This window comes from Electrophorus electricus, chromosome 4 (genome assembly GCF_013358815.1).
Source record: "Electrophorus electricus isolate fEleEle1 chromosome 4, fEleEle1.pri, whole genome shotgun sequence".
NCBI lineage: Eukaryota > Metazoa > Chordata > Actinopteri > Gymnotiformes > Gymnotidae > Electrophorus > Electrophorus electricus.
The window spans coordinates 18,383,248-18,393,423 of NC_049538.1; the positions used below are offsets into that span (position 1 = coordinate 18,383,248).

Here is a 10,176-nt window from a genome sequence, read left to right on the forward strand (position 1 = left end):
TGTTTTTGTTACCCTTCCACTGAACAATGGAGACTAGGGCATGCAGAACCGGACACAAAATGATGCGGCAGTTTACTACCCAGACAGTGGGGAGGTGGAGCAGAGAAACAGAAAAACAGCGAAACTGGGTGGGAGCATTATGTTGCACAGGGCGCAGCTCAGGATGAAAATAGTATGACGTCGGAGGGAATTAACGGTCACAGATTACCTCATAGTTAACAGGTAACATAGGAATATAGAGTTGGCCTTTAATTAAAAGCAAAGCTCCACTTCAATCAAGGTGGTTTACATAAGAGGATTGAACAAGCAGATACAAATAAGACAATGATTAACACTGAACTCAGTGCCAAGCTATAAGCACATCTTTCAGGTTCCCCCTTGTGCCATAAATGTTCATCCCCAAGGAGGTTCTCTGCACTAAGCAAAGGTAGGCAGTCGCCCAGGTCCCCCGTGAAGAGACAAGGACCAATGAGACTTGTGTATGGAGGTTAAATGACTTGCTCTTAAATATGCTATATCCGAAGATGACTACAGGTAACTGCAGTGTACAGTACACAAAGTTTTGTGGGAAAATTTATATATCACAGCTCTGGAAAAAAAAAAAAAAAGAGCGACCACTCCAATCTCCAGATGTACAGCAGCCATTCCATTCAAGTGCTTGTTAAATTCCTTCACAGACACACCTCATTCTACTTTGAGATGCTGAATAGGTGATCAGCTTAACAAAATCCTGTTCTAACGAGCATCAGTATAAAAACCTCTGCTGCTGTCATCACTATTCTTTTGTTATAGAACCAGCTGGATGGGAAAAGCAGCGCTAGGACTACCTAAAAAGTAAGTGTAGTCAAAATACTGCTACATACCATGCCAAAAGAGTTGAAAATAAAGGTTCTTAATGAGAAAAAGAAGGGTTCAATTGTAGCTTTACTGGCAGAGGGATACAGTGAGCGTCAGGTTGCTTCCATCTTGAAAATTTCAAAAACTACGGTTCATAAGAACAAGGTCAAGCAGCAAACACATGGGACAACAACAGCTACAGACTGGCAGAGATCAAAAACAACTCTCTACCGAACGTGATGATTGCCACGTCATTCAAATGTCACTTAACAACCGTAAGAAGACGTCAAGTGACCTACAAAAAGAATGACATGCAGCAGCTTGGGTGAATTGCACAGCGAGGACGGTTTAAAACAGGCTTCTGGAGGCAGGGCTGAAGTCGTGCAAAGCTAGAAAAAAGCCCTTCATCAATGAGAAGCAAAGAAGAGCCAGACTGAAGTTTGTGAAAGACCATAAGGATTGGACCGTGGAGGACTGGAGTAAGGTCATCCTCTCTGATGAGTGCAGTTTTCAGCTTTGTCCAACACCTGGTCATGTAATGGTTAGACAAAGACCTGGAGAGGCCTACAATCCAGACTGTCTTGCACCCTCTGTGAAATTTGGTGCAGGATCGGTGATGATCTGGGGTTGTTTCAGCAAAGCTGGAATTGGGTAGATTTGTCTTTGTGGAGGACACATGAATCAAGCCACTTACAAAACTGTGCTGGAAGATAGCTTGCTTCCTTCCATTTTTTTCAACAGGACAATGCTCCATGTCACACAGCCAGGTCAATCAAAGTGTAAATGAGGGACCACCAGATCAAGACCCTATTATGGCCAGCCCAATCTCCAGACCTGAACCCCATTGAAAACCTCTGGAATGCGATCAAGAGGAAGATGGATGGTCACAAGCCATCAAACAAACCCGAGCTCCTGGAATTTCTGTGCCAGGAGTGGCGTAAAGTTGCTCAACAGTGAAAGACTGGTGGAAAGCCAAGAAGCATGAAAGCTGTGATTAAAAATCAGGGTTATTCCACCAAATATTGATTTCTTGACTCATCCGAAGTTGAAATATTAGTACTGTGTTGTTTATAAATGAATATGAGCTTGTTTTCTTTGCATTATTTGTGGTCTGAAATTTCTGTAACTGTTTTGTTATTTTGACCATTAGTCATTTTCATTTAAACAAATGCTCTAAAATACAATATTTTTATCTGGAATTTGGAAGAAATGTTGCCAGTAGTTTATAGAATAAAACAAAACTACTCAGCCTGGTTAAACACATACCCATCAATTCTAAAACTAGACAAACTGATAATTTTGTAGTGGTCTCTTATTTTTTCCAGAGCTGTATATTTTATATATATATATAAGAAATTATTCTGATGAAGGAGTAACGGGACCCATTTCACTTGTCTTGATAAAACAACTCTACTCTTCAGTGCTCCATCATTCACGTAAAAGAGCTCAAGAACAGTACTAAACTAGTATAGAGAGTGCTGACAGTCAGACACATCCCTGTACAACAACAGGCTGAACAAGTGTGCATGGAAACCCAGGGTTGCTCAGGGTGGTCGGGCACTTCTAAATTTTACTTGAGACCTAAATTTAAAAACATTTTAAAGATGAAAAAAAGCTGCCTTTCCCTTTCCTTCTCTGCCTTATCTCATGAAGGCGTCGAGACTAAAGCTACACAACCTTCCATAAATGTCATAAATGTAAATAAATGGCGACCTCCACAGCGCCATGAACCAAACCCAAACAATTATGTATACATTAGTGTGAAAGTGACAAATGATGGACCCCCACAGGCACTGTGGGTGTGTACCAGTCATAAAGACATGCGAGATAAAGAAATGTACAGCAAAAGAGGAAATAAATAATGGGGACTGCTTAAGGGCTGATAGACATGCACCAATACAGACCACCCACTTTTGTCTTCCTTAAAAAAGAAAAAGTGGTGTAAGCTGGAGACATCTTTGAAACTATAATTACATTGTCATGTCTCCAGTCTGTGGGAAAAGACCTTGAAGCCTCCACCTCTATAGCTGCTGCAGGACTGGGTTGACGCATTGCTAGTTTTGATTTTTTTTTTATGTCTTTGACCAAGCATGAACCATTTCCCCACTTTTAATTGAAGTTCCATGTTCTTCATCCATGTGTATTGTGAACATCAGAAAGTGCTGAAGGAATCAATCATAGGCATCCTCACCTTTCAGCGCTATACAGAGGAGCCCTGTGATTCACTCACATGTTTATGCAGGAAGTTGCGAACTCGGTGCAGGTCCGGATAGAAGGCGTTCCGCACCACGATCTGTAGCCAGCGGATCTGTACCTCCGCATTCATTTGATCCAGCAGTGCCGAGTAGCAGCCAGACAGAAGACTCATCACCCCTGCAGAGCCCAATAACATCCAGCTCATAACCCCAGCCACACAGAACCAGCAGTCTCCGACAAACACCAACATTCAAATGCTGGTTCTTTTATTTATGTATTTATGTCTATCTATTTATTTATTTATTTATTTATTTATTTATTTAAAGAACCAAGATAAAAAGAACTGAAAAGCCAATGAGGAGATAAGTGAGGCAGAACATTCTATAGACCAAGCTACATCTTATCGAAGCAATGTCTGGGTTTGTTAGTATTTTTAGAGGATGCTGGTTTGTTCTACATTTAAGAGTCAGAGCAAAAGTTTCTTGCACAGAGTAAAACACATAATAGGGGACAGAAGGAGTTGGGGACTTTGGTCACCTTGGGGCAGAGGTGAGCGATCTAGTAGTCGGTCCAGGAACAGGACCGTCTGGAAGGTGCTCCAGGTGGAGAGATCAAAGGCCGTGATGGCATGGGGGTCGGGGGGTTCCATGCCCCAGAGGTCGCAGAGGCGCTGGACAGGCCCGGTCAGGGCTCCGCCAGCCGAGAGATCTGGCTCACACAAGGGTGGGCCGCAGTCAGTCAGCCAGCGCTCAAATTCCAGTCCTGTGCCGGAGATAAGCCATCCAGAGGAAGACCGAATATGAAGAGTTGATTTTCCCTAGCTTCCATTCCTCACACACCTAAAGCTGCTTTGATGATGCTGGTTGTTAAGTCTTGTTGACTCCTTTCTGCAGAGAGTGAGCTTGTGCGACTGTGTATGTGTGTGTGTCTGTGTGTGTGTGTGTGTATGAACCTCACCCTCACGCTGTGCTGCACAGCTGTCCTTCAGCTCAGGGAAGAAGCCCAGGAAGAAATCAAGCAAGTCCTTAGCAACCACACTGCTGAACCTGAACTGCTCGATGTAGGCCTGCAAGAAGAGAAGATTTACTCACCCGGACATACGTACAGGTGTGCGTGCGCATGTGTACTTAATCCAGTTTAACTTCCTTCTTACCTTGAGAAACGTGTCAAATTTCTTGATGTCACCACACAGCTGGGAGAGGTATGAGACAAAGCAGAAGCCTTTCTCATAGGTGAACAGGTTCATGAGACTGCTGGGGTTAACTCCTGGAGGCAGGGAGAGGAACACAGTACAATATAGTGAACATGGGTCAAACCACATTGTCTATGGGTCAAACAGCAAGAGAGCACACATTCAGGAGGAATTACCCTGTTGCACATTACTGTTCAAATCAGAAATTCTTGAAATGCATTTTAGAGCTGCAGCAATATAATACACAATTACTAAAATAATATAATTATGAGAGAATTATTGCTTTTGTTTTAGTAAAGAGCAATAGTAAATATACAAAAGAGAATATAAGACAGGTCTCTTAAAATGAATGACTAGTCACTTTTTTAGAAATTATTTGTATTGCTTAAATTGCATACAGTGTTTGTCAAAACTAATCATAATGTAGTGTATTTAAGCACCATATTACATTCTGGGTTTTAAATAAACATTTCCTGAAATGCAGAAACAAAGAAGTAAATAAAAATGTAATTAATTTCCAATTATCCATGATATTTTTCACGTGTTTTTCAAGATATGTGAGGGACATCCATTTGTGAACAGCGTCGTTAAACATTGTTTTGACTAGGCTGTTGTTGCTAAGTGATTGATGATGTTAATGGCAAGCAAAAATAGTTTGTTTTACACACATGAAAAAGCTAAACCAGGTAAAATAATTTGCCATTTGCTACTTTCCCTAACCTTTAGCTACAGTGCACTCAGTGGGCTTCAACATTTATGTGAAAGCAGAATGTTTTTGTAAACAGTAACTAGATTTCTCAGAACACGAAGTAGTTCATTACGGCCCCAGTGTACAAAAGGTGATTCCCTAACAGTACATTTGTTCAATTCATTCGTTCCTTCGAAATACAGTTGTATGTAACGTGACTTGCTACGGTCCATTTACTATAATGTCTACTGCATATATATATATATATATATACACACACACACACACACACACACACACACACACACACACACACACACACACACACACACACACACACACACACACACACACACACACACACACACACACACATATATATATATATAAAGGTTATATTAGACATCTCTACCAATAAACATGACGAGAAATCGCTCGATTCATACAATTAGTAGTTAGCGAACTAGCTGCTCTTCCAGCTAACCTTGCGTAAAACAGCAGCAGTGTGACCTCGCGAGTCATGCACGAGCCCCCTTCTGTGAGCCTGTCCTGTCTGCCATGACAACCCCAGCATGACGGCACTGACTGTTAGGTGTTTGGCTAGGCTCAATGTCAGCTTTTAAATAAACATATTTGTCTGTCTTCTTTACTGATAAGAAGATACTGGCTTTCAGGAGCGTATTCATAACCTCTCTGTCGTTTGCTAATGAGTCAAGAAATCCATTAAAATACTTCAAAAAATACTTCACTTTTGGTTTCTTCATATTGTACTTTCGCCCTTCTACGGTAGAATATAATAATCACCTTAACGTTGTTTTGCTAGGTTCCCACGTTTTTGTTGTTTGTGAGCCTAGTGATCGAATCTGTTTTCACCTTGATGCATGTATTTTGAGGTGTGGTTATATCATGAATACAATTATATGGAGTAAAAGATTAAAAGAACCTTCTATGCAAAGTATCTGCATTAATAATTTTTCGCACCTGAGTAACTTGAGTTTCTTGAGGAATCATTTCAGCCCTATATATATATAGGTATGTTCGGTTCTTAAAGTGTCTTCATAAAATGTGTTCAGTTTCACCGCATGGTCTCCGAGACAAGTGTACTGTGCACAGGCATGTCTGGCTGCAACCATGGGACCGTCACGGTACATTACCTGGTTCAAACTTGGCTTGCAGCTTGCTTACTGGGCTGTTGTCTCCCAAGAGCCGCATCTGTCTGTGCAGTGCATCCAGTCGGAAGACGGTCTCGAGGCAGGTGAAGGCCTCCCCTGCGGAAAAAAGGCCAAATTACTGGAAAGAGGAGAGGAGAGGTTGTGGAAAACACGTGAGTGGGCCTGGATGCAGCATAGACTAGTAGGCTGATATATATGCACCAACTGGTATCCATGTGTGTGAAGGATTACAATATACACAGTATGCTTCCCTGATCGTAAGTGCATATGATCCACAGTGGGCATCCAGTGACCACTTTCTCTCTCTGTGTGTGTGTGTGTGTATGCTTGATTGTGTGTGTGAGAACGTAAATGCATGTATGCATGCATCATAGGATTACCATAAGCCACCATTGTGATGCGTCTCTGTGCGTAAGTGGCCAGCCCTTCGCTCAGCCACATCTCCTCCCAGGTGGCATTGGTGACGGCATTGCCGAACCAGCCATGGGCGATCTCATGGATGACGTCGATGAGCAGAAACTCCTGACTCTCCAGGATGGATGAGATGATGAAGGTGAGGCACGGGTTCTCCATTGCCACGATGGGGAAGGAGGGGGGCAGGAACACGATGTCGTACCTGCAGAAGGGAGACCCAGAGTTAGCCATGTTCAGGAGCAGCAGCTGTGTAAATGAGTTCAGACAGATGGACACTGACCTTCCCCACACGTAGGGCCCAAAAAGCTCCTCAGCTACATTGAGGCAGCGCTCCACGCTGCCCCCTAGCTTACTGACGGCGCAGGTGAGAATACAGGGCTCGGCCCACACACGGCTCCTGCAGCGACACATATGGGGTTTGTGGTTGATAACTCAGGAATACACCGGCATTATTTGTTACACAGCCATAAACTAACACACATGTATAAATTTTATGGTTGTTTTGTAAATATTTTATGACCTTTTTTTTCAATAATAACAAGGACAAATACAAAGAATAAAAAAATAGGCTTATACAAAACAAACATCCCTTACAAATGAATATGATTAATACATGTATTATTTAACACAATACCACAAATATTACAATGTATAATATGGTGAATAAATAGTTTCTAATATTACATTGTAATGCAAGGTAGTCCATAAATAACTAAAATGTTTTTGTTTGTTGTTGTTTTGGTTCTCCCCTCTGTAATATTGGATTTAAACTGAAACAATGACTGAATGTGAACTAGAATTTCAATGATTTTTTAAAAAATAACTAGTTTCTCATTCGTTTCTTGCCTCGCAAAAACTGTACTACTTACAGCCCACATGGTGTTATTACTGAAATACAAGTCAGATCTCTGGTCTTCCATTCTGCACCAACTCACCGGGGTCCAATGTCAGTATGCTGGAGGTCTCCAGCCACCAGTGCTACCAGATAGGCTGGGACAGGGTTCTCCATGGAGAACTGAAAGAGTCGGTCCTGCTTAGAGTATACACTTCTGGAAGCACTCATCAACACTGTCACTCCATCTGGAACCTATCAGCAAAACACCACACACACGCATAATACAGTAGAAACCGAGAGCATTAACCTGAGCATGCTACTGTAATGCTGACAATTTTTAGAAAAGCTACAAGTGGGATGAGTCACTATAAAAGAGGTTGCACTGCCAAAGCAGATCAAAAACAAAACATGAAACGCGTCTTGTAGTTTTATTTGTGGTGGCATAAAAGCCAAGCTGTCAGTCATGTTATAGTTCATTAAAAGGGCACAAAACAGGTTAGCATGGGGTTAAGTTATGCAATTCTGTCTGCGCTTACCCTGACAGTGGCGGAGTAGGTGCTCTTGACAGCCGGCGTGTCAAAGCAGGGGAAAAAGGAGCGATTACACACAGAGTGACCCTGAGTGAAGACCAGTGGTTTCGTTTGACCACACGTTAGCTCTGTGTCCAGCCACCAGATCTGAGGGAGGGGGGCAAGAGAAGATAACAGCGGGAGATTATTATGGTATGGCTTCCTTGATATAAATTAAGCATAGTCTCTAACTAATTTACATCAGTGGTGCTTCACCATGAAAATCAAGGTTTAACATACACCCAAGAACCTGACCCCAGTACAGGTAAAGCAAAGAATTATTGGATCATTATAAAATTCTGTAAAGAGGAAAAACCTCAGAATGTTGCTAACATTAAGATGTGTACAGGTGATGTGGATTTTGGATGTAATGACAAACTGCAGCAAAGAGAGAGACCCAAGCAGAGGATTCGTGCTACCTGGCATTCGTACTACCTGGCCATTTTATGTTCTGGCCTCTTAATTGGACAGTGCAAAACGATACAGCAAATGAGGAATAATACATTTTATTGGGCCTCACTTTAAAAATTACTTTTTAAAAAACAAAATTAGGTAGGCTATTGTGTCACGACACTGACTACTCTTGTGAAAGGTTTAGTGTACTTTATGTAGTTATAAATAGCAAATATTAATGCGATGTTGTCAGCAAAACAGCTGTCTCCGCTGTGACCTTACCGCAGGGCCGTCTGTCGTAGTGTAGCGGATGGTGATCCGGAAAGCCCGGTGCGGCCGATTCACGGCAGCAGGTAGAGTAATATTGAGAGAGGAGCCGTAGTCAGTAAACGGCTCCACTCGGTAAGTGAGGGGGAGGAAAAGATCAGGGACACCGGACGCCCCGGGAACCTTACAGTCAATGGAATGAATTAATAAAGACGGGTGGGTGTCCAAAATGAGGGCTTGTATACCAGGATGTATGGGCACGAGTTCAAGAACTTGCCACCCCGTCATCCTTTTAACGGCAAAGTTGATGTTGAGGTCGAGGTGGAAATGTCGGAGTTTGAAGCTGTGGAAGTTGGACGCGGAGGCAACGTCAATGAGGCGACAATGTCCCAAAGCCCGGCCGCCTTCACACGACTTGCTGGGCACCGTCAGCACTTTTCGACAGCAACAAAGCGTTGGACGCTGGAGTTCGGCCATTGTAATCTTCAGGAATATATGAATTAAAAGTTAAAGTTACACGAAAATAACGCCACAAATGCAAGCGCGCGACACAGAATTTGATTCGGTGAAGTTCCTAAAGAGTTGTTACATTGTCGTTTTATAGAAAATGAGCGGTCAAAATCGGCCTGCTAAATAGAAAACTGGATGCAGATATATTCCAATAAATGAAAAACAGCGAGCCACAAACAGCAAAAAAAACAACAACTATGTAAAATCCATCGGGGCAGTGAATACACGTAAGTTCAGCATTTCAAGCTCCATTTAAAAATGTAGCAGAACGTATATGACTCGCGAGCCGTCGGTTTCCACTAAACTCTCGCGTGAGCTAATGGTTTGGTAATGAAACTAAGGGAAAATAAAATCCAACGAGTAAAGCCCAAATGAAAAGATCAATGTTAAGTGACTCCCTTAGAAAACAGGAAGTAAAAACAGGGGAGGAAATCACTCCGAGAGGGTAAAGTTTTCGAGCTGCAGGGGGGCGCTGCAGAGACAATCCAAGGTTTGCTCGTCCCGGTTCGGTCGCACCTCGAAATACCGGGCAGCAACGGCACCGCTTTGAGCATCCGAAATCAAAACAGTCAAAGCGCCGCAACATTACTCCGAATACTACGGATCTGCGACGGATCCGACTGCTTCAAGTAAAGAGGCTCATTAACGTCTCTAAAAACAAGTGTCTCGAATATATTGCGGGACACGTGAACGTAGAAGGAAGAGGTATCCAGAAAACGAATCTGATACCGTGTTGACTATGCAGTCGTTCATGATCCTTTTACAAGTCCATTGTCGTGTACAAAAAAACTTGCTTGCACGACGTAACGCCCGAGCGTGACGGTTTCCGTGTCGCCTGGCGACAGTCCCTCGCTCCATACCGAAGGAACGTTCTTTACGGAGGGAGGAGACTTGCCTCGCGCTGTTAGTGCTAATCTGTCCGTTTCCGGAATTGAGTTTCTAGAGGGCGGGGCGGAATGGAAGCCCCGCCCCAAACCCTTACGTGTGGACATTTGCTCCTTCTCCACAAAAGAAGAGAGAGAAAGTTGGGGGAGAGTTTGATACATTTTTGAATTCAGTATTGTGTTGAAAATACGTCGTAAGAACACCTTACACTCTGACTT

The 10,176-nt window shown here is 42.8% G+C and overlaps 1 protein-coding gene across 1 annotated transcript in view; it reads right to left on the reverse strand.

The window, feature by feature from the left end:
* Positions 1-9,978, reverse strand: part of rnpepl1 (arginyl aminopeptidase like 1) — an 11,168-nt gene extending 1,190 nt beyond the window's left edge. Inside the window, exons 1-10 of the mRNA XM_027032776.2 lie at positions 8,579-9,978; positions 7,871-8,011; positions 7,435-7,586; positions 6,780-6,896; positions 6,466-6,701; positions 6,068-6,181; positions 4,187-4,299; positions 3,991-4,099; positions 3,571-3,795; positions 3,068-3,210 (exon numbers count right to left, since the gene is read on the reverse strand). Coding sequence (XP_026888577.2) covers positions 3,068-3,210; positions 3,571-3,795; positions 3,991-4,099; positions 4,187-4,299; positions 6,068-6,181; positions 6,466-6,701; positions 6,780-6,896; positions 7,435-7,586; positions 7,871-8,011; positions 8,579-9,040 — 1,812 coding nt within the window. The 5' untranslated portion in view covers positions 9,041-9,978. The remainder of the gene's footprint in view (positions 1-3,067; positions 3,211-3,570; positions 3,796-3,990; positions 4,100-4,186; positions 4,300-6,067; positions 6,182-6,465; positions 6,702-6,779; positions 6,897-7,434; positions 7,587-7,870; positions 8,012-8,578) is intronic.
* Between the last annotated feature and the right edge of the window lie 198 nt (positions 9,979-10,176).